The 25,928-nt window shown below is 39.7% G+C and overlaps 1 protein-coding gene and 1 pseudogene across 1 annotated transcript in view; both read right to left on the bottom strand.

Annotated features, from left to right (window-relative positions):
- Positions 1-1,936: 1,936 nt before the first annotated feature.
- Positions 1,937-2,508, bottom strand: LOC109674124 (charged multivesicular body protein 1a pseudogene; annotated as a pseudogene).
- A 13,514-nt stretch (positions 2,509-16,022) lies between these two features.
- The window catches only part of LOC141416617 (uncharacterized), a 48,869-nt gene continuing 38,963 nt past the window's right edge, over positions 16,023-25,928 (bottom strand). Inside the window, exons 2-4 of the mRNA XM_074053680.1 lie at positions 25,572-25,698; positions 25,310-25,361; positions 16,023-24,673 (exon numbers count right to left, since the gene is read on the bottom strand). Coding sequence (XP_073909781.1) covers positions 23,524-24,673; positions 25,310-25,361; positions 25,572-25,698 — 1,329 coding nt within the window. The 3' untranslated portion in view covers positions 16,023-23,523. The remainder of the gene's footprint in view (positions 24,674-25,309; positions 25,362-25,571; positions 25,699-25,928) is intronic.

Here is a 25,928-nt window from a genome sequence, read left to right as displayed (position 1 = left end):
CTAGAGAACTACTTGGCCACACTGGCCTTGAACCAAGACCCTCCTGATCTCAGCCTGCAAGAGAGTAGCATTACAGGCTAGTCTCTTGAAGCAGCAATATCTGGTACCAATTTAGCTTAGATTATGGTTGTATGTACATATTTATACTTTGAATATACTGGTACATTTTTGTTCATGTTATACTTTAAGTGTTTGTGTAGTACAAAAAGTTATATTTATTATATGCATAGTATTTTGAAATATGCACAATTGTTGAATGGCCAAATGGAGATAATATAATGTGCATTACCTCACATTCTCATATATGACAGTGATAATACTTAATATCTAGTCCCTTAATCATTTTAAGGAGTACAATAAATTGTTAACTATACACATGATGTCACCCCATGTATCTCTTGAAATTATTCCGCCTATGAAAATCAAAATTTTAAAACTTTGACCAACAACTTCACAACCTCCACACTAATGTCTTTCTATTTAAAAGCTTTCTTGAACACAAAAGAAATTGGGTTTTTTGTGTGTGGTACTGGGGCTTGAACTCAAGGCCTCACGCTTGCTAGGCAGATGCTCTACCATGTCACCAGCTCTGTTCTTGGTTTTTAATTTACTGTGTCTTTCATTTGTTTTTAGATAATTCAAATTTAAAGGGATAATTGACATAGATGAGTTCTAGTAGGATATATGTAAACACTTCTATTTGTTCTAAATATTTTTTTCCAAGTAAATTCCCAAATTCCTTGGGGTGGAAGCAATGATCACACCCACCACTCATGCTTGGAAGAGGACTTGGACCCAACAGACCCACCTGCTGCTTTCTTTCTACTTTGGCAAAGAAACAAAACCCTGCGAGTTTCAAAAACTTAAGTTCAGCAAATGGAAAAATCAGAACAGCAGCCTGTGCCAAATCCTCTTGGGCACACCCCTGCAGCCTCATCATAAACTGCAGCTGGCTCCCCACTGTACAGGTGGTCCTTGGAGCCCTGTACTGGCTGAGGCAAAGATGACTGTCCCAAGCTCCATTTGCCAGCTGCTCTTCTTCCATGATGAGGCAGGAGGGTGGCAGCCAAGCTCCAGTTATTTACAGACATGAGACACAGTGACATCACACTGAGGAGAGGCACCAGGAAAGACCTAGGAAAGAAGGAGCCTCTGCTGAGGAGCCTTGGTACTAGTTGAGTAAGAAGCTCAGTCCAAGTAGCTCAAGGCACCCCCGGGGCTGGTCAAAATATGAGGGTGGAGGACACTCAAGATGGGCACACCTGAACTTGGAATTGGTCCATGGTTATTATTCCAGTAGGCTGGGTGAGAGAGCCAAGGGTAGGAAGACCGAGAAGGCACATCTGGTAGGCAGTGGTGGCCAAGACTGGTGGTACTGGAACTATGAAGGAGGAGGGGTCATTGTCTGTAAAGGGCTCAGGACAGTGATAGTGGCACTGTACATCCTCTGACACACACACAGGTCCACAGGCACCTCCTCAGGGTTGTGGGTCATGTGGTGGGAACTTCTGTCTCCCGAGGGGAAGAGAAAGATGCTGCCTGGCAAAGGGCAGCCTTGCTGTCACTGACCCATGGCAAGTAGCAGGTCTGCAGTCACTGGAGAAGGCCCCACAGTACTGGGCTGAAGTCCACATGCATCACTGGCCAGACCCTATCAACTGCATTCAGGCAGAGAATAGAGGGGGACTATAAGTCTCCCAGCTGTGGCCCAGAGTTACACATACAAGTTTGTGCAAACTCAACAACAGGACAAAGATCCACCTACATCTAAAGGAAACAGGATCAATTCTGAGGCACCTGGCTGGGCAGCTGGGAGGGGCTGAGGCCAGGCTTCTGTGCAGCTCTGCAGAGTCAGTGGAAGGTGAGCTCAGTGGAGGGGCACAGGAGCCTCCAGCACATCACAGGTCAGAGAAGGGACCATCCATGGAGGGCACAGCTAATTCCTCAGGGCAGCAAACCTCCTGGGCAGCTGGTCCTCCTGGCTGTGCAGAGCTCTCACCCACAGCAAAGTCACCCTCAGGCAGCTGGCTGAATTGGTCCAAGTTCTCCAGGTCATTCTCCTTGGTGATCTGCACTATGAAGTTGCACACCTGCTCCTGAGGTGTAGTCAGCGTGGTGGCCAAGCCTCAGAGTCCTCCATCATCAATGTGTGTACATCCAGGTTCTAAACCTGCTGCTCAAACCTATACATCACCGCAGACACTTTCTGTAGATCCATAACACTCAGGGCCTTGTCCAGAGCTTTGGTAATCAGTGCCATGTTCTTGGTAACCCCCATCATGGTCATGGCAGTCTGAACCTTGGAGGCCACTAGATCCACATGGGATGCCATGTGAAGCCAATTCATGCCTTCATTCCTTTTGCTGATGGCATTTTCAGCACACACTAGGGCATACTCCACATTTTTCTGAATGGACTTCTTTGGCCTGTTAGTCTTTCTCTGCTTTTTTGGTGAGCTTCTTTTTCTTTTCATTATTCATTTATTCACATGTGCATACATTTCTTGGGTTATTTCTTCCTCCAGCCCTCCCACCCCTACCCTCTCTCCACCAGCCCCATTGCTTCCATGCAGAGACTGTTCTGCCCTTATCTGTAATTTTGTTGAAGACTTAAGCATAATAAGGACAAAGGCTTTTTGGTAGTTAAGGAGAGCTATACAGAGAGATTCCTAGCATTGCTTCCACGTACAAATGTGTTACAACTCAAGTTGATTCATCTCTAACTGATGTTTACACTGGTTTCTGATCCCCTTCTCATGTTGACCTCTGTCACTTCAAGGATTCTGTATTAGTTCCTGTGGAGTGGGGACATCAAACGCTTTCATGTTTTGGGTTTTCTACCTATCCCCATACCTCCCAAATGTGCTCTCCCCTTGTCATGTGAGCCAAGTCCAACAACATTGCTGTATTTGCCCTAGATCTAAAGTCTGCATATGAGGGAGAACATATGATTTTTTATCTGAGCCTGGCTAACCTCGCTCACAATGATGTTCGCCAGTTCCATCCATTTACCTGCGAATGATAACATTTTGTTCTTCTTCGTGGTTGCATAAAATTCCATTGTGTATAAATACCACAATTTCTTGATCCATTCGTCAATAGTGGGGCATCGTGATTGTTTCCATAACTTGTCTATTGTGAACACCACTGCAATAAACATAGGTGTGCAAGTGCCTTTAGAGTAACATGCATTGCATTGCTTTGGGTATATCCCCAGGAGTGGGATTGGTAGATTATATGGCAGATCTATGTTTAGATTTTTGAAAAGCCTCAAATTATTTTTCCAGAGGCTACATTCTTTTTCACCTGGGACATGTTATTGTCCATAGCCATTCCGGCAGTGCACCCCTCCAGACAGTGCAGTGGACGTGACCGCAGCAACCAGCTCTATATATTTTTGTTGTTTAAAAACTTTTCAAATATCTTTCTCATTTTATAGTACTTCCTCTGTATTGTTTTGTCTAAACTGCCAAATATACTTTGTCCTTTTCAAACACTTTGCAATGTACATTTTCAGCTTGTGCTAATACACTTTCCTGTTTAGTTTCCTGTGTGTTTGTATGTGTATACTACTGATGATTGAGCCCAAGGCCCTGTAGCTGCTAGACAAGCTTTCTATTAGTGAGATACATTCCCAAAACCTTTTAATTTTTTTGATGTAGGATCACACTCAGTGACACAGGCAGGCATCCAACTCATCTTTAGTGTCACAGTGAACAGAGATTACAAAAACTAATATATGTTGATTTGACAGGATTACCTTTTACCAAAGTTCTAACCATTCTTGAAATCATATCTGTTATTTATTTTAGCAGTAATGGGATTTGAATCCAGGGCATCTACTTCTTACATAGACCCTCTACCATTCAAGCCAGGACCTAAAGGCTTTTTGTGCTGTTTTAGTGAGTTTTCAGATAGGGTCTCCCAGTTTTCCCATGGCTGCCTCAGACTATGATCCTCCCACACATGCCCCCCATGTAGCTACAATTATAGGAATATGCAACCAGGCAAAGTTATTGACTGACATGCTAGTGTCATTAGTTTTTTTGCCCAGGCTGGTCTCAAACCATGGTGCTCCCCATCTTCTCCTTCTGATCTGAGATTACAGATATGATCTTTGTGCCACAGCTTCGCAGTACCTGTAATTTCAAGTGTGTTCCACAACATTCTTCATCCACTTTTTTGTGGTCCTAGCATTTGAACTCATGTCTATTACTTGCTAGATTCACATTCTATACTTGAGCCACATATGCAGCAAGAAGGAAAGTTCAGTGGTCATGGTGGCTTTGGTGGTAGCTACAGTGTTGGTTTATATGGTGGCAATGCAGATGGCTATAATGGATTTGGCAAAGACAGAAGCAATTTTGGTGGTGGTGGAAGCTATGACAAGTTTGGCAGTTACAATATTGAATTTTGGATCCAGAAGGGAGGAAAGTATTGAGACAGAATTGTGATACCTGGCCAATATTTTGGCAAATCATGATACTATGGTTGCTATAGTGGTTTTAGAAACAGCAGGTACTATGTCTGGTGCTGAACATTCTAATTATGGCCAGGAAAAGTTTAGCAGGAGAGGGGAGCCAGAGAAGTGAAAGAGAGGCTAGAGTTTGTTTCCAATTTGGGAAGTCAGCCTACAAACTAGTATCAGAGCCCAATTGCTGGAAGAAAGAAAATGTTTCAGGTTCCACATTCTTTTTCTCCATTGAGGGGTGAATTCAGGAATATATGCTTATTTAGCAAGCATGCTACCATATAAGAAAAATCTTGTGGACATACTTTGTTTTTTGCAGTACTGTGGTTTGAACTCAGTGGCTTATTCTTGCTGGGCAGGTGATCATGCTTCTTGAGTGACATTGCAAGCCCAGAAGACATATTTTAGACAATATTAATGTGCATGGGTAAAACACTTCAAGGACTACATTTATAGAGGTTATTTCATTTCTGCCCTGTCTACAGTGAAAGCAGTAAAATGAAAGGATGCAATGTGGACTTTATGGGGGCACCCATGCTACTGATGGTTGGCCTGAATCTCCCAAACCTCTTTTGTCAGTCTCCCAGCTAGCTGGAATTTTCAACATGTACTGCCATCTCTTCTTCCCTGTGCCACATTTCCATGCACTGAGTATTTATCCCTGCTTCTACCGCATTTTCAGGCATGTGAGTATGCACACATAAAGTGCATGGAATAAAAACCATCAGGGATTGCATTAAGTTTTCATTTATTTTGAGACACTGACCTGGAATGAACTATCTCATGTTGGCATTGAATTTTTGAAACTCCTCCATGACAATATCAATGCCTAATTAAGGGATTGCCTCATTTTGCCTAGCTTAACATTTAGGGTTTCTGCTTAAAGAAATATATTCTGAATAAGTAAAGAGGTAGATGTAATACTGGAAAAACACATAAGCATTGGGCAAAATTGATATGACAGTAAAACCTAGAAATCAAGAAGCCAATTATCAGTTGCATTGGGTGCCTCATGCCTGTAGTCCTAGCTACTCAGGAGGCAGACAACAGGAGGATCATCCACCAGCATCAACCCTGGAAAAGAGAAGACCAAGTGACAAGCAACACCAGCAATGATTTGGGTGGCAGTGTTCAAAGCTGTGAGGATGAGACCCATTTCCATCACAGCCACTAATGCTGGTGTAAACCCATTCCAACCTGGTCTGAGGATGCACACCAAAAACTCACCATTTTCTGCTTCTGTGGTGACCGGTTTCTCCCAAATCAACAATGACACAACCATAGTACAGTGAGAAACTGAGTCACAGAGATGAATCTCAGAACCACAGGGTGATCCAGAAAAACTGGCACCGGGAAATGCATTTTCTGTGTTAAACAGTTGGGTGTCTTACTGATGGCCTATGATTGGTCTGTCGCTACAATTTGCTCTTTACAACACTTGTATTGGCTTGTGATCCAGGACCACTAAGGGGAAAGAAGGATTCCTCTTCTTGGCAGAGGGCCAGGAACACATACCCGATTCCAGTTATAGCCCTTACCCAGCTAGGCCTCCTCTCTGGTTCCTACCCAATCAAGCCTGTGGATCTGGTGACAAACATAATGAAGGTCAGGGAACCAATGAACCAGTAGGGATAAGAAGAATTAACATTTGATTGTCTTATCTAAGAATATGTTAAGATGAAAATAAAATTGGTATGTAAGCTATTCCATGTTTGATGTCCCAGACCTAAGGCCCATGGGATAGGGAAAGAGTGGCAAACACAGTGCGACCATGAAACACATTAGCTGCTGATGGCAAATGGATCAGTTTATCTTCAACTAGGAAATAAAATCCTTATAAAAACCACTATGTAATGAGTCTCATGAGCTTTGCCTTTCTGAAACCACTCCCAAGAATACAGATTTACTACTCTTTCCTCTCTCCTTAAATAAAACACTGCTCTTTTCCATACCCTGTTGCCTGTGACCATCATTCTGTGATTACATTAGACTAAGTTTCAGGCAACTACTATAGCACACCTGAGACCAAACAACTGCAGCAGTTGTGACTTTTGTCTGCATTAAATGATCAGCTTGGGCTGGATGCTGGTGGTTCATATAAGTAATGCTTCCTATTTTGGAGGCTGCAATCAGAATAATTACAACTTGAAGTCAAGATAAGCAAATAAGTTACTGAGACCCCAGAGGAAAATAGACTGGGACTGTGGCTAAAGAAGTAGAGCTTCATTCATGCTTTGGAATCATGAATACCTAACCTCACACACCACCAAAAAAAGTCATCAGTGTTGGTGTGATGACCACATATAATGTGCAATAGACAGTACAGAGCTGAGGTGAATGACTGTAAACTGAAGTCAGTCTTGGACCTGCAAAGAGAGAACAATGAATTTCCCCTTGGTGGTTTCTGCAAACTTGCCATCCTAGAGCTGCTGAGAACAGTTACAGAAGTAGTGACAGTGGGAAGCTGTTAAGCACTTGAAAGAAGGAAACCCACAAAGGTGTTCCTGTAATTTCTGAGCTTTTATCTCTTAGTACCTTGGGACTGATTTTGTTAAGTGTTCATTTTGGCAACCATAGAGTCCAGGAATCAGACAACATATCAATAGGATTACAGATCTCAAAAGGTCAGGCATACACAAAGAAAAATTTAGACAATTTCATATAAAAAGAATTTAGGGGAACCCCAGCAACACAGCAACTAAGAGATAGCATAGATAAATAGGACTTCATAAAATTAAAAAGCTTCTGCTCAACAAAAGAAATGGTCTCTAAACTGAAGAGAACACCCAGAGTGGGAGAAAATATTTGCCAGCTACACATCAAAGGACTGATAACCAGAATATATAGGGAACTTAAAAAACTAAATTCTCCCAAAACTAATGAACCAATAAAGAAATGGGCAAGTGAACTAAACAACTTTCTCAAAAGAAATTCAAATGGCCAAAAAAACACATGAAAAAATGCTCACCATCTCTAGCAATAAAGGAAATGCAAAATAAAACCACACTAAGATTCCACCTCACACCAGTTAGAATAGCCGTCATAAGCAACACCACCAACAACAGGTGTTGGCAAGGATGCGGGGAAAAAGGAACCCTCTTACACTGTTTGTGGGAATGTAAACTAGTAAAACCACTCTGGAAAAAAATTTGGAGGCGACTTAAAAAGCTAAGCATTGATCTACCATATGATCCAGCAATACCACTCTTGGGGATATACCCAAAAGAATGTGACACAGGTTACTCCAGAGGCACCTGCACACCCAAGTTTATTGCTGCACTATTCACAATAGCCAAGTTATGGAAACAGGCAAGATGCCCCAATACTGATGAATGTATCAAGAAAATGTGGTATCTATACACAATGGAATTTTATGCAGCCATGAAGAATGAAATGGTATCATTCACTGGTAAATGGATAGAATTGGAGAATATCATTCTGAGTGAGGTTAGCCTGGCCCAAAAGACCAAAAATCGTATGTTCTCCCTCATATGCGGACACTAGATCAAGGGCAAACACAACAAGGTGACTGAACTTTGACCACAAGATACAAGCAAGAGCACACAAAGGAGACATGAGGGTAGGTAAGACACCTAAAAATTTAGTTAGTATTTGTTGCCCTCAACGCAGAGAAACCAAAGCAGATACCTTAAAAGCAACTGAGGCCAATAGGAGAAGGGGACCAGGAACTAGAGAAAACGTTAGATCAAGAAGAATTAACCTAGAAGGTAACACACATGCACAGGAAATTAATGTGGGTCACCACTCTGTATAGCTATCCTTATCTCAACTAGCAAAAACCCTTGCTCTTTCCTATTATTGCTTATACTCTCTCTTCAACAAAATTAGAGATAAGGGCAAAAGAGTTTCTGCCAGGTATCAAGGGGGTGGGGAGAGAGGTAGGGTGTGGGGTGGGTGATAAGGGAGGGGATGGGGACAGGTGAGAGAAATGACACAAGAATTGTATGCACATATGAATAATAAAAAAGTAAAAATAAAAAGAACTTAGGAACCTCGTAGTTTCTTCTGTTCAAATCTCAAGTATAACATGAAACTATTAAATGTAGAATAGGAAGGAAAAACACAGAAAATTTCTATGCAATTATAGTTAAGGTTTTGTTTGCTAAAATTATAAGATAACCATAAGATTTTATAATAACTTGTAGTAACTGCAAAAAAAAAAAAACTTTAATACAGGCACAATGATAAAGAAAAAAATCCAAAGCATACAAATAGGGAAAAGGAACAAGACTATAATATTGAAAGGAAGGAGGAACTACATAACAGTCATTAATAAATGCAAAAGTGGTAGACTAGTGGCACCAGCCTTTCCACAGTATCTATGAAGCATAGAGGCAGAATGTGCTCAGCAGGAATGCTTCATGGTGGATGAGGGTGGGAAGGTATTGAAGATTCACTTGTCAACAGAATCATCTACAAATTAGAAAATTTGATCAGCAGAGATGGGAAGAAAGCTTAATCATGGGACACGTACAGTGATAGAAGACAGAGAAAAGAAAGGAAGAACCTCAGAAAACATACACTGCCATTTCATACAAAATAGACAAGAAAATAAAAAATACCTGCATATGTGATAATGTGCACAGTAAAGACAGCTTTATTGTGTGGCATCAGATAGATACCAAGAGGAAAGAAACAAGAGCCTCAGTAAAGTAGTGGGAGAATATTTTAGAAGAGAACGTTTGCTGCATTTTCCTGCCTTAGGAAACTCCAGCAATATCAGATGCTAACTTAGTGAGTGCAGGTCTGGAGTAATGGTCAAGGATGAAGGACTTCAGTAAGATTAAATGAAGAGCTCCATATGGTGGGAAACTGGTCAAATGGCCAGGGATATAGGAAATCTCTTCCCACTTGGGCCATCAGTAGGGAAGAACTCTGAGATCTGGGAAGGGGGAATGAACAGTTGCAAGTGATAATTTGTGGAAGTAAAATTGAATGAAGTCATAGCCTTGAGCATTAAGGATGTCATGGCTTCCAATGTTTGTCACTGCAGCTCCTCAAAGGGCTTCCCAATCCCAAAATCAAACTTTCTAGGTGCTGGAAGCTAGTACAAGCAGATGTAGAGCTTTATGTCTTAACTGTTCTGAGATCAGGACAACTCAGAGTAAACAATCAGTTATGTACACAAACGTTGCCTTCTGGTTGACAGCCAAGCACCACAAACGGGAAAGAAAGAGTAGACAAATTACTTTTTAAAAAAGGAATATGGAAGGGAGGGGAGATTCCAAGATGGCGACTAGAGGGAGGAAGCACAAAGCATACTTCCAAAGGTAAAATCTTGGAAAGACAATGGAGATACACCTTACAGGAAAAACCACCGAGAAGAGACAAACTCTGACTCCTCCACACCCCCAGCCTGCACAGAGCATCCCCACTCAATGGTAAACAGAGAAACCAGGAGGGGTCCCGCACCACCCGAGGCCAGCTCCTACCGGCTCAAGAGACGCAGACCACCAGGTGAGCTAAGTTGCACATGGTACTCCAACAAACAACCCTGGGCCAGATCAGCACAGGCCCCTGGACAGATTGACCCTCATCCAGGGAAAAAAGAAAAAAAACCAAACTGAATTAAAAAACAACAAAAAAGACACGTAGCAAAGACGGCAGGGCACCCTGAGTGCCAAAGAGGTGGGGAGGGGGAATCCCTCATGGAACTGCAAATAAACAAGCCGGCCAGAGAACACAGGAGTGGCGGCACCTGCCCAGCAACCTTGCAGCAGGAAGCCTTGTAAAAGAGCAACCTTGCAGTAGGAAACCTTGTAAAAGTCGCTATGGAAAGAAACCTCCACTGAAGAGTGGGGATGGGACACTTCCCACGTGAACTGTAAATAAACAAGCCAGACAGAGAAGGTGATGTAGCATGACCTCCCCCAGTATGCTTGGAGAGGTGAAAATTTGTAACAGTGGTGGTAGCAACCAGGGGAACTCTAAACAAAGAAGCCTGCGGGATTAGGTGAGTGTTAAGCTCATTCCTGAGATCTGCAATCAATAAAGCCTAATCAGCTGGCTGATAATAGCAGGCAAGTGAGCTGTAGCCTCAGATAGACATTCACAGAACTGTCTCCAGACTCTATTTTTTTGTTTTTTCCTTTTCTCTCCCTTTGAAGAGACAACGACTGAACTACAACCTCATGCTGAAAGACTTACTGAAACTGTACTGCATTTAAACTTGGGATATTTTGTAGAATTTGGGGGGTTTTTTTGTTTGTTTTGCTATGTTGGGTATTTTGCCCTTTGATGAGACAACAACAGAACTACTTCTGGGACACCATCTCCAGGATTGGAGGCAGAGGGGTTAACACCAAAATTATTAAGATGGAAAATTTATTGCACTTGAACTTTGGGATTTTTTTATCCTCTACCTGTCTCTCTAATATCTGTTTAGCTTAATGTTGATTAGTTCACTATCTCTTTGACATTGGTTTTTTTCACTGCTGTTTGTTTGCTTTGTTTTTCTTACTTGCTGGTATTTTTGTTTTTCCCTTTCTCTTTACCTTCTTTGCTTTCCCTTTCCTCTCACCCTTCCATTCTAAATAACACCATTGTAATTATTACAAGCTAGAAAATAATTAATTGCACACAGAACAGGGACAGTAAAATAGCAAGGGCAATGATGGAAAGATGGAAAAAATAGCGAAACCAGTTTCCACGGGCAAAAATTAGTACAGGAACCAGAGGAAAATAAAAGAGATACTCAGATCAAGACTCCAAAAACATGATGATAAACTATGCCAAAGAACCCAATGAAGCCCACAAGAACAACGTGAAAGAAGAAATAATGCAAGTAATCAATGAGAATTTTACAGAGATGATACTGGATATAGTCAACCAAAATATACAGGAGACACTCAAGAAATTCCAAAACAACAAGAATAGAGAATTTGAGAAAGCATAAGAAAAATAAAAGAAGCCTTACAAGCACCGTATAAACACCAAAGTGAAACAAAGAACAGAATAAATAAAGAGATAAATGAATTTAAGATGAAAATAGACAATATTAAAGAGAAAAAAGCTCAGTATATCAAAAACCCCAGAAAAAAAGAACAAACCAGAAATGCAAAACAAAATGGAAGGCCAATACAGGTGCAAGAGGCCTCCAGAACACCACACAGACTTGACAAAAATAGAACTACCCCAAGACATTATCATTAAAACAAGTACAGAGACTCGAGAAAGAAAATTGAAGGCTGTAAGAGAGAAAAAACAAATAATATACGAAGGTAAACCCATCAAAATAACAGCAGACTTCTCAACAAAAAACATTAAAAGAGAGAAGAGTGTGGGGTGAGATCTTCAGGGCACTGAATGAAAGTAACTTCAACCCCAGGATACTCTACCCAGCAAAACTATTATTCAAACTAGATGGAGCAATAAAAGTCTTCCATGATAAGCAGAAACTGAAACAATAAGTGACCACAAAGCTACCACTACAAAAGGTTCTTCAAGGGATTCTGCACACAGAAAGTGAAACCCAACATAACCATGAAAGGGCAGGGAGCACCAAACCACAGGAAAAGAAAAAGCAAGAAAGTAGAGAGTAACCTCAACTTAGGTACACACTATCAAATTTTCAAACAACTAAGACAAACTAAATGACAGGAATCAGCACATACCGATCAGTACTAACACTTAATGTTAACGGACTTAATTCACGCATCAAAAGGCACCGTTTGATGAACAGAATTAAAAAGAAAGATCCAACAATTTATTGCTTACAGGAGACCCATCTCACTGACGGAAATAAGTACAGGCTTAGGATGAAAGGCTGGAAGAAGATTTACCAAGCAAATGGCCCCCGAAAACAGGCAGGACTAGCAATACTTATCTCTGACAAAGTAGACTCCAAACCTACATTGATCAATAGATAGGTCATCCAAACAAAAAAATCAATAAAGAAACCCTAGATTTAAAATATACTATAGATCAAAAGGATCTAGTTGATGTCTACAGAACATTTCATCCAACTTCTACACAATATACATTCTTCTCTGCAGCCCATGGAACCTTCTGCAAAATAGATCATATTCTAGCAAGTCTCAGTAAATATAAGAAAATAGAAATTATACCATGCATTCTATCTGATCACAATGCAATAAAACTAGAAGTCAACAACAAAAATAAAGACAAAAAACATGCAAACAGCTGGAAACTGAATAACTCATTGCTTAAAGAACAATGGGTTACTGATGAAATAAAAGAGGAAATTAAAAATTCCTGGAAGTCAATGAAAATGAAAACACAACCTACCAGAACCATGGGACACAGCAAAGGCAGTCCTAAAAGGAAAGTTTATAGCCAGGGGTGCATATATTAAAAAGACTGAAAGATCTCAAATCAATGACCTAATGACACATCTCAAACTCCTAGAAAAACAAGCAAATCCCAAAACAAACAGGAGACAAATAATAAAAATAAGAGCTGAAGTCAATTAAATAGAAACCAGAAAAACCACACAAAGAGTTAATGAAACAAAAAACTGGTTCTTTAAAAAAATGAACAAGATCAACACACCTCTATCAAACCTGACTAAAATGTGAGAAAAAACCCAAATTAGTAATCAGGAATGCAAAAGGAGAGATAACAACAAACATCATGGAATCCAGGAAATCATCAGAGATTACTTTGACAACCTATATTCAAATAAATTCGAAAATCTTAAAGAAATGGATGGATTTCTTGATATATATGATCATCCAAAACTGAAACAAGAGGACATTAATCACCTGAATAGATCTATAACACAAAATGAAATTGAAGCAGCAATTAAGAGTCTCCCTAAAAAGAAAAGTCCAGGACCTGATGGATTCTCTGCTGAATTCTATCAGACCTTTAAAGAAGAACTGATACCAACCCTCCTTAAACTGTTCCACAAAATAGAAAGGGGAAAAAAACTGCCAAACACCTTTTATGAAGCCAGTATTACACTTATCCCAAAACCAGGCAAAGACACCTCCAAAGAGGAGAACTATAGGCCAATCTCCTTAATAAATAATGATGCAAAAATCCTCAATGAAATAATGACAAACAAAATGCAACAACACATCAAAAAGATCATGCACCACAACCAAGTAGACTTCATCCCAGGAATGCAGGGGTGGTTCAACATACAAAAATCAATAAATGTATAAACCACATTAACAGAAGCAAAGACAAAAACCACTTGATCATCTCAATAGATGCAGAAAAAGCCTTTGATAAGATCCAACATCATTTCATGATAAAACCTCTAAGAAAACTAGGAATAGAAGGAAAGTACCTCAACATTATAAAAGCTATATATGACAAACCTACAGCCAGCATTATACTAAACGGAGAAAAACTGAAACCATTCCCTCTAAAATCAGGAACCAGACAAGGATACCCACTATCTCCACTCCTATTCAACATAGTACTGGAATTCCTAGCCAGAGCAATTAGGCAAGAAGAAGGAATAAAAGGAATACAAATAAGTAAAGACACTATCTAAATATCCCTACTTGCAGATGATATGATTCTATACTTTAAAGACTGAAAAAACTCTACTTAAAAGCTCCTAGATACTATCAGTAGCTATAGCAAGATAGCATATAAAAATCAATATAGAAAAATCATTAGCATTTCTATACACTAATAATGAACAAACTGAGAAAGAATATATGAAAGGAATTCCATTTACAATAGCCTCAAAAAAAAAATTAAATACCTAGGCGTAAACTTAACAAAGGATGTGATTGACCTCTACAAGGAAAATCATAAACTTCTGAAGAGATTGAGGAAGACTATAGAAAGTGGAGAGATCTCCCATGCTCGTGGATTAGTAGAATCAACATTGTAAAAATGTCCATACTCCCAAAAGCAATCTACATGTTTAATGCAACTCCCATCAAAATCCCAATGACATTCATCAAAGAGATTGAAACACCTATCGTTAAATTTATATGGAAACACGAGAGGCCATAAATAGCCAAGGCAATACTCAGTGAAAAGAACAATGCTGGAGGTATCATGATACCTGACTTCAAACTATATTACAAACGAATAGCAATAAAAACAGCATAGTACTGGCACAAAAACAGACATGAACGAACACCAGTGGAACAGAGGACATGGATATGAAGCGATAACCAACTTATGTTTAACAAAGGCACTAAAAATATACAATGGAGAAAAGACAGCCTCTTCAACAAAAACTGCTGGGAAAACAGGTTAGCAGTCTGCAAAAAACTGAAACTATATCCATGTTTATCACCCTATACCAATATTAACTCAAAGTGGGTCAAGAATCTTAATATCAGACCTCAAATTCTAAAGCTGATACAGGAAAGAGTAGGAAATACCTTGGAATTAACAGGTATAGGCAAGAACTTTCCCAATGGAACCCCAGCAGCTCAGCAACTAAGAGATAGCATAGATAAATGGGACTTCATAAAACTAAAAAGCTTCTGCTTAACAAAAAAAAATGCTCTCTAAACTGAAGAGACCACCCACAGAGTGGGAGAAAGTATTTGCAAGCTACACATCAGACAAAGTACTGATAACCAGAATATATAGGGAACACAAAAATCTAAATTCTCCCAAAATTAATGAAACAATAAAGAAATGGGCAAGTGAACTAAACAGAACTTTCTCAAAACAAGTAACTGAAAGGCCAAAAAACACATGAAAAAATGCTCACCATCCCTAGCAATAAAGGAAATGCAAATTAAAACCACACTAAAATTCCACCCCACACCCATTAGAATAGCCATCATTAGCAGTACCACTAACAACAGGTGTTGGCGAGGATTTCGGGAAAAAGGAACCCTCTTATACTGCTGGTGGGAATGTAAACTAGTACAACCACTCTGGAAAAAAAATCTGGAGGCTTCTTAAGAATGTAAGCATTGATCTACCATTTGATCCAGCAATACCACTCTTGGGGATATACTCAAAAGAATGTGACACAGGTTACTCCAGAGGCACCTGTACACCCATGTTTATTGCGGCACAATTCACAATAGCCAAGTTATGGAAACAGCCATGATGCCCCACTACTGACGAATGGATTAAGAAAATGTGGTATTTATACACAATGGAATTTTATGCAGCCATGAGGAAGAATAAAATGTTACCATTAGCAGGTAAATGGATGGAACTGGAGAACATTCTGAGTGAGGTAAGCCTCGCTCAAAAAACCAAAAATTGTATATTTTCCTCATATGCAGACATTACATCAAGGGCAAACACAACAAGGGAATTGGACTATGATAACATGATAAAGCGAGAGCACACAATGGAGGTATGAGGATAGGTAAGACACCTAAAAAATTAGATAGCATTTGTTGCCCTCAATGCAGAGAAACTATACTTTAAAGCAAGTGAGGCCTGGTAGCAAGGGGTTCGGGGGTAAGGAAGGGATGGAGGGGGAAGGGATGGAGGGGGAAGGGAGGAGGGCGGGGGAAGGGGGGAGAATTGACCCAAACATTGTATGCACATATGAATACAACAAAAGGAATATGAAAGAATATTTCAGCAGACAGCACATACAGTTACATTTCTTTTAAAGAGCAGGTAAGGACAGAGTTGGGGATGTTTGGTGGTACTTCTTGGTAAAAGAATTCACCAAGAAAAAAAATATATAATAAGGAAGAGGTTTATTTGAACAGAGACGTAGGCAACTGAATACAGGGAAGTGCTGCTGCTGCTCTAATAAGATGGTTGAGCAGGTTTATTTACGCAAAGCAAAGCAAAAGAAAATCAAAGGTGCACCCCTTAGCAGAATGGTGGTAAAACTCAAGTAGTAATATTGTACTGGGTTTCTCAGAACTCAAGCACTTATTGTGGTCATTACGAATGGGGATGGTCATTCCTGGAAATGTGGTTTATGTGTTTTCTACTATTACAGAATGAACAGCATGCTGGTGGCAGAAACCTATAATCCTAGTTGTAAGAGTGAATATTGGGCAGCCACATTAGGACTTCCTCATCACCGGTGACTTAGTGGAAACTCTCCACCCAGCCCTAAAGAATAAAAAACATTCACCTTTAGCCATTCCCTAGAAATTTCCCACCCAGTCTCATAGAATGACCCTATAATCTCGGGAGTGTCAGAAGCCAGATGTAGGATATTTCTGCAAAGCCACAATCCATGGATTCTCCTTGGAACTCCCTCCTCCCTGGGATTTCAACCACTAACTTCCTATATCTACCATTAACTCTGCAAGCTCATGTGGGCACCATATCTCTTCCTCCTGATGAAGCATGTGCTGATGTATTGAGCCATCTCTGTGCCTCATTAAGTGTAACATCTGTCTCTTCATCCATCTCTACATGTATTTCAGTCCAACATGCCTTTTTTCTGGTTAACACTAAATACTTAGGCGGCAGAGATCAATGACTGCAGTTTGAAACCAGCTCCAAAAATTAGTTCAGGAGATCCAACAGAAAACAGGAGTGTGGATTGACTCACCTGGCAGAGCACCTTCCTAAGCATGAGGCCCTGTATTCAAATCCCAGTATGCCAAAGAAAACCTCTCATAAATTTATCTCATGTCATAAACTTGTCCTACATGCTCAGTTGGGGGGAGTTTTTGGCTTTGGATGGTCAGACTGAGGCTGTTAATTTTTGGTGGGCTCCAAGTTTTTAGGTCAGCAATACTCTACTGTATGTCACAGGTATTTTGCTAGTATTAGCAGTCTAGCATGTGATTGCTTCTCAACAGACAAGCCATGATATTTAGGCATGTTTCCTAATTCCCTGATTAGTCCTCATAAGAGACTTCCTCCTTCTTAGCCGAGTCTCACCACAGCAGCCATTATTCCATCCTCTTTGCTACCTGATGAAATACAAGGTGAGACTACAGTATGTTAGAAGTAGTTTATAATGCCTAAGTAAATGTCCTTTTGTTAGGATTTAGGAAGACTGAGCTTTATTAATCCACTCCTTGGAGCTAGTGTCTTCCTGAAGTTAGTCACTGGAACAGTGAGGGAGGGTTCTTTGCTGGTATCTCCACATCTAGAAGGTGGATGTTAATTATAGCCAAAAGTCTATATGTGCATTTTCGGTAAAGTATTTTATTGGTGAAGTGTGTTAAGTTAATCAGCATTTCCTTAGAAACGATGTCTATAAACCACCTGTGGACAACTGACAGTTAAGTCAGGAAGGACAAACAGTGTTCCCTCCACTCAGAAGCCACCAACATCCAGATGTGTATCCACACTTCCAATGACCTGACAAGGCTGGATTTGTGGAAATTCAGGGATTTATGAATGATGCTGAGAAAATTCCTGAGGGGATAGATCAAATATTTTAACTATATTTTCCTTGAACATCAAGGATCTCAAGGGAAACTAGCATGACAGGACCCCAACCCAACACAAACTGAAAAATAGGAGTCTCACATGGCCACCCCACTGTCAACTCAAGCTGAGATACATGGATTGGGGGAAGAACCTCCAGCAAGGGGTGCAGGATGGAATGAAGTCACCTCACAGGGCCTAGAGCCACAGCTAGGTTCTTGGCTCATAGCCCAGCCCCATCCTGAAGGCAGCAGGTGATCAAAGTCCCCAGTACTGAAATCAGGCCATGTGTTTCATTTCCTAACTTTAACAAGCTCAGAACCATTTTCTTCAGGCCTCCAGACATTGACATTCAGTCAATTCTGTCATACAGGTATGTTGTGTTCAGTTGATAGTAAAACATTCAAGAATTATTTCAGATAGATGAGGTGTATCTTCCCTAAAACACACCTTGTTTCATTCCCTGAATATATTTCTCAGACATATTAGGTGAGCAGCAGACACTGGCACTATTTTTCTAGAAAAAACACATATATGTGTCAAGGAAATTTATTATAAGCAAAGAGCCATGTGATCTCTGCCACAAGGTAGAGGAGCAGTGAGGAGGACTTTCAGTTTCAAGACTTTCTTTTGCGGGGCAATTTTGGAGTTTGAAATAAGGAGTTCACTCTTTCAGGACAGATGCTTTACAATTTGAGCCATCCAGCCAACAATTTTTTTCTGTAGGATATTTTCAACTTAGGGTCCACAAACTGCAATCCTCCTGATCTCTGCCTCATGAGTTGCTAGATTAATTACCTGTGTAAGCCACTGTAGGCTAGGAAATGCTTTTAAATCTCTGGTAACCTGTGGGAGGGGCAAGGTTTAGGCAGTTCTGAAGGCCAATAGCAAATGGGGAGAGATTAGCATTTCCCTCTACTTTGTTTGCTAGTTCAGTCCAAGTTGTGAACAATCAGCACATTTGCAGTTCAAGAGAGACTTTGAGGCTATTAAAATTTTTTGCAGCTAGGCATTGGTGGCTCAGGAAGGAGAGAACTCAACTAATGCACATTTGGTTCATCTGTTTTCAATGACTCTGTGACTTCACGTTGTCAACACTCTTCAGGGAACCCCAGATCCTGATATCTACAGATGTTCATGCTATTGCATAGAAAGCTGCAAATCTTTGTGAATATTCCTCTCAATCACAAAAAACTGATAGTCTGCAGTTTTCAACTGATAAATTCTATGACAATAATTGAATCCTGTTGGTAGGTGAGGTTTGGAAGTTAACCTTTCCCTTCCCTGATTTTTGCTTTCTTCATGGTTCACTTCCTGGTGTGTTTAAGTGTTTAAATGAATTTTTTATTTGATGGGACTGGGATTTGAACTCAAGTCTTCATGGTAGCAAAGCAGTCACTCTTCTGCTTGAGCCACACCTGCAGTGTATTTTGCTCTGGGTATTTTGGAGATGTAGAACTATTTGCCCAATATGGTCTTGAAGTTCAATCTTCCTAATCCCAGCCTAACAAGATGCTAGAATTACAAATGACAGACAGAGGCACACAGCTCAAATGAAACTGTTGATTGATGATTTTCCTGTATTCTGAAAAACTTTTGCAATCTTGTAATTTATTACATATTATCATCATACAGCTCTCTGCGAATTATTTCTCCTATGCAAATGAAACTTTTAATCCTTACACCAACTACTTCACACAGTCCACACTAAGTCTTTTTAAAATTTATTTAAGGGGTTACTAGGGTTTGAACTTGGGGCCTCATGCTTGCTATGCAGGTGCTCTTGAGCCCCTCTGCTAGGCCTTTTTTGTGTTCGGTATTTTGAGACAAGGTCTTGTGAACTATTTGCCTTCGGTTGGTTTAAATCAAGTTCTTCTTGATCTCTGTGTCCTTAGTAGCTATTATTAGAGGTATGAGTCACCAGTGCACAGCCACACTAAGTTTTTTATATTTAAGGTGTCTTTCTTAAACACAAGATAGGGTCTTAGTTTTTAATCTACCATGTCTTTTACTTTGTGTATTTAGACAATTCAAACTTAAAGGGATAATGGATATAAATGGAATTCTAGTATGATATTTGTAAATATTTCCAATTGTATGTTTTTGTGGTTTCAAACTTTGACTATATATTTATCTTCTCTAATTTTCTCTGGTAATGTGGTTTGAACTCAGAGCCTCAAACTTGAGACAAGCATGCTTCCACTTGAGCCATTCCATGACCCTTTTTTGTATTGGGCAATTTTTGATGTAGCCCTGTTATGAGTATAGTTTCAACCTGTGATTCTCCCTAGTCACTAGGATTATAGAAGTGGACCACAAGTACCCGGCTCTGCCTTCTCATTTCACTTGTACTTTCTCTATATTCCATTTTGTTTTCATGGCTAGGATATCAAATATATTCTTCCTATTTTTTATATTTTATTTTCCTACACTTTGCAATGTAGATTTGCAGCTTATGTCACTACACTTTCTCTATTTTGATTCATATGTTAATGTTTGTATATGTGTATTATTATAAATTGACCCCAATGCCTCATAATGGCTAGGTGAGTTATATAGTGGTGTGCTACGTTGCTTAGGCTTTATATTTTCAGATGAGATCTCACTAAGTGGCCCCAGTTGGAATTCAACTGGTCATCTTTTGGCCAGAGCCTCCACAGTAGCTGGGAGTCACTTCATCCACTTTTTTGTTATGCTGCCATTTGAATTCAGGCCTTGCACTTGGTAGGCAGGCAGTCTACCCCTTGAGCCACACTCCCGGTCTTTTGCTCACTGTGAAATAACACTATCCAGGTGCAGGAGCAGTGCAAGTATCTTGGAATGCTCCTGAACCCTCCCTGCCATCGTCCATGCAGTTGCTGTCATGATGAATGCAGTTGTTAATGGACTGGTAGAGTTTGGAAAATCATGAAGCTAAGGTTGCTATTGTGGTTCTAAAAATAGCAATCCCTATGGAAGGGGCTGAAGGATGCAGAAAATATGACCCCTATGATGCTTGAGCCCAATATTTTGGAAAATCATGAAACTAAGGTTGATATGGTAGATCTAGAAACAGCAGACTCTATAGCAGGGGCTCAAAGTTCTACTTAATGTCAAGAATCAAATTATAATAGGAAGTTAGAGCCATAAAAGCAACACGGATGCTAGTTTATCAGAAAATCGTGAGCTCAGCCTGTAAAGTAATCTCAACTGCTAGAAGAACCACATGTTGCAGTTTCCTATTTTTCACCATTTCAGGATGAATTTAGGACTCTATGCATACTTGGTAAGTGCTTTAGCACTTGGATCATGAAACCTATCCAGAAGACATATTTTGGGCAATTCTCACGTATGTGAATACAAATTTTGAGGGCTGCATATGTGGCTTACTCTATAACTTTACTTCCTTCCCTATGGAAATTTAAAGTGATCCAAAGAACTGGTTATATTTGGACTTTTGTCGTGTGGCCATTTTCTGTGAGTCTCATGACAAGCGATGATTTCAGACATATGCCCACATTACTGCCTCCCAATAGAACATTGAAATCCACATGTATGTTTGTATATTTGCCCCTCTCACATTTATGTATGTATGCATATGCAAAGGGATTGGAAGAAAACTAAGGGAATTCAAATTTTTAAGGGGGTGTGGGTGGCACTAGGGTTTGGCCTTACAGAATCACACTTCCTATGGAGGTACTCTTACTGCTTGAGCCAGCCCACCAGAAATTTTTGGTGTTTAATATTGTGTTTCATGAACAATTTGGCTGGAGGTGGCTTTGAACTGCAATCTTCCTTATGTGTGCCTCTTAATTATCTAGGGATACAAGTATGAGGCACTGGCACTGGGATCATTTTGTTGCTGTTGTTACAAGCCTGGCCTGCACCACACTATTTCTTTTTTTTGTGATACTGAGGTTTGAACTTACCAGTGTGCTGTCTTTCATGTATATTCTGATAGTGGAATGAAGACATCTCAACATGGCTTACATATGTAAGGTTTGTGACTGTGAGTTATTGTAAAGGTGAGTGGCACTTTCACTATGATTAAAGCTATAGGTTTTGTCTGCAATGTGGACTTTCATGGTTTAATGGTACAAGAATAAGTGAAGACTTTCCCATCTTGCTTTCCTATATTTACTATATAATGTATGTATGTTCATGTTTCTTAAGATTACTGGAATAAAAAAAAATTTCCCACATTACTTATATCCATGGAAGTTCTCTCCTGTATGAGTCCCATAAAGGCAGCAGGAGTATGTGAATGCTTTTCCACATTCCCATATCCATAAGGATTTTCATGAGAAAAAAGGAACTGAGCACCTCTCCTGTGACTGTACCAATTAGGAAGCTTCTACCTGGTCACTTACAAACCATCAAAAATTTACAACTGAATAAGTCTAATGAAAGACAATTCATACAAAGGATCATGGTTGGAGGTCATCCTTGGCAAATTGTTCCCAGGCCCTTATTCCAAAATAACTAAGAGAAAATGGACTGGATGTGTTATGTGGCTTGAAGGTGGAGTCCCTTCCCTGCACACACAAAACCTTAAGGCAAGTTTTCTCTTAATATCATCTTTCATCATATCTTTGGAGGAAAGCAGCTAACATGGCACACTGTTGCTAACAAAAGTTATATAAACTGGGCAGTCTCATGAGTGGAAGAGTGGAGTTCCTTCATGTTGCTAAAAGGAAGCAGGATAAGTGAAGGCTTCCCTTATTACTACAATACATAGAGTTATGCTCCAATATGATATCTTGCATGTATTTCTTGGTAGTGGAAATGAAAAAAGACATTCCAATATATGTTATACTCATAAAGTTTGTCATAGATTGTATTATTTCATTTGTTTGATAGGGAACTGAATACAGACAGCTCCATTATGCTTACACCTATAAGATTTTCTCTCCAGTATGATGACTTTCATGTTTGAGATCATGGAAATGAGTGAAGACATTCCATATTGCTTGAAGGGACACTTTCTTCAAGCCACACATCCCATCCAGTCCTATTCTCTGTTATTAATTTTCTATGTTTTGGAGCAGCACTGGAATTTGTCAAGGCTAGTCTTAGCCAGATTATGCACATGTACAGCATTGAAATCTAATGTGAATGTGTCATTTCAAAGGAGATTATTGTAAAAGGTGAAAGGATTCCCACATTGTTTACATTGATAATAGTTTCTGGTGTCATTCATGTCTTTCAAAAAAACTGACATATGTGAATGCCTTAGCACATTTGGCATGTCCCTTGTGTTTATTTACATCATCAGTTCTTTCAGGTTCAAGAAAGGTACTAGAACTAAGAAAGGCTTTCCACATTATTAACTTCCACTGGGTTTGTCCTGGGTGAGTTTTTTGATGAGTATGAAGGATACTCGATGCAGTGTAGGTTGTCTCTCATTCCTTACACTCATAGTTACTCTGCAGAGTGAGTTCACATTTGTTAATGTCACTGGAAATTGCTCATATCCATAGCTTTACTCTCTAGTGTAAGTTCCTTCATATCTTTTAAAGGTAGTGGGGCATGTGAACACTCCCCACATTGGTTACACCCATAAGATTTCTCTCCAGTGTGAGTTCTTTCAGGGCTTCAAAGGTGACTGGAATGAGTGAAGGCTTTCCCACATTGCTGACATCCATAGGGTTTCTCTCCAGTGTGAGTTCTGTCATGTACCTGAAGGTTACCAGAATGAGTAAACACTTATCCACATTGCTTACATCCATAGGGTTTCCCTCCACTGTGAGTTCATTCATGTATTTGAAGGTGACTGGAATGAGTAAAGGCTTTCCCTCATTCCTTACATCCATACAGATTCTCTCCAGTGTGAATTCTTCTATGTTTCTGAAGGGGACTGGAACGAATAAAGGCTTTCCCACATTGCTCACATCTGTAGGGTTTCTCTCCAGTATGAGTTCGTTCATGAACACGAAGGGTAGTGGAACAAGTGTAGGCTTTCCCACATTGCTTACATCCATAGGGTTTCTCCCCAGTGTGAGTTCTTTCATGTATTTTAAGACGACTAGAATGAGCAAAGGCTTTCCCACATTGCTTACATCCATAGGGTTTCTCTCCATTGTGAGTTCTACCATGTATTTTCAGGTGACTGGAATGAGTAAAGGCTTTCCCACACTGCTTACATGCATAGGGTTTCTCTCCAGTGTGAATTCTTCTATGTCTCTGAAGATGACCAGAATTAGCAAAGGCTTTCCCACATTGCTTACATGCATAGGGTTTCTCTCCAGTGTGAGTTTTTTCATGAGTATGAAGTGCAACGGAAGAAGTGTATGCTTTCCCACATTGCTTACATGCATAGGGTTTCTCTCCAGTGTGAGTTCTTTCATGTATTTTAAGGTTAGCAGAATGAGTAAAGGCTTTCTCACATTGCTTACATGCATAGGGTTTCTCTCCAGTGTGGGTTCTTTCATGAGTACGAAGAGTACTGGAACAAGTAAAGGCTTTCCCACATTGCTTACATGCATAAGGTCTCTCTCCAGTGTGAGTTCTTTCATGAGTACGAAGGTAACTGGAAGAAGTGTAGGCTTTCCCACACTGCTTACATCCATAGGGTCTCTCTCCAGTGTGAGTTCTTCTATGTTTCTGAAGGTAACTGGAATGACTAAAGGCTTTCCCACATTGCTTACATCCATAGGGTTTCTCTGTAATGTGAGTTGTTTGATGAATACGAAGGGTAGCATATTGTTTGAAGACTTTTCCACATTGCTTACATCCATGAGACTTCACTACATTGTGCATCTTCTCATGGACTACAAGAGCCTTGCAATTAGTGAAGGTATTCTCATAAGAATTATATATATAGTTTTTACATGGTGTTTTTCTACTTAGAGTTTCCTTGGTTACAATGTTCTCTGGAGTCTGTTGAAAGGATTCTCCACATTGAATAGGTTGCATATATTCATGCAGTCTCTCTAACACTTCAGGTCTATAAAAAAGAGAAAGATTACCCTTGTTAGATTACCCTTGTTATCCTATTAATGATTTATTAAGACAAGTGATGGTGTTCATTACTGTAAGGACTTATGAACACACTTGAGGACAACTATTATCAAAACAGTGGTGTTCATATGTGTTTCCATAATAGTATTGCCATGTTAGGTGTTTAACAACACTCAATGAGTTTTACTACAGTGAAATACACTGAAAATGCTTATTTAGATGCCTGGTATCAAAAGCATATTCAATTATTAAATACAAGAATGAACATGAGGAGATAGGGTGAAAAACATGCCAGTCTAGGCGAAGGAACATGATATTCCCACTCTGATAGAATTTGACATAACATAGTTAAATAAGTTTGTGCAAAGAGGGGGGTTATTTTTATACATTGAACAATTGCACTATTGTGACATCTTAGGACAAAACATGTTATGAATAATGGCACATATAAGCTTTTAAACTTTCTGATTCTTGATGCTTAACTTATTTTTACAATCTTAGAGAAAATTTTCACTGATTTCAGCCATTTACAACTGGAATTTGGGGTCTCATTTCCTTGGTTTTCAAACTTCTTGTCATGCCACATCTGATGTTCACTGTTTTCATTATAAGTACAAATTACCTCATATTTCTTCTGGGATTCCTGAAGTCCTCTTCAATATTTACATTTTCTTCTTTTGTTTGTGAGATATAGACACAGAGAAATCATTAGTATTTAATCAAAATAAAAAAACAATTTGAGACCTCAGCTATTTTCATAGTAAATATGATCTGGCATGTATATGAACCATTACTGTCCCTTTTTAAGCACCCAATGAGGCAACACCACCTATCAGCCAGTACCATAGTGCATACTTTGAATAAGGTAATGATGCCACATTTACCTATGCAGTACAGGTTGCTGTAGGTTTCCAGCATCACTTCCCTGTAGAGCTTCTTTTGGGAAGCATCCAAAAAGCCCCATTCTTCCAGGGTGAAGATCACAGCAACATCCTTAAATGTCAGGGGCTCCTAAAATATCCCACACACATTTGTGAGAAAAATTGTGAGTGGATACAGACAATCTCTGTGTAAAAAATTCACATGGTGATGTGGTCTCGACATATTCAATGCATTTCATTTTTATCACACTCTCATTCTCCATGTACACTCACAGAAACTTCATACTAATTCTGACATATGACTGGACCTATCTGTTGAATTCAAAGCAGAGCATGGTCACAAAAATTACATGTTACACA

Source organism: Castor canadensis, chromosome 14 (genome assembly GCF_047511655.1).
Source record: "Castor canadensis chromosome 14, mCasCan1.hap1v2, whole genome shotgun sequence".
NCBI lineage: Eukaryota > Metazoa > Chordata > Mammalia > Rodentia > Castoridae > Castor > Castor canadensis.
The sequence above is the reverse complement of the archived record's forward strand: the minus strand, read 5'-3'. Positions and strand labels throughout refer to the sequence as shown.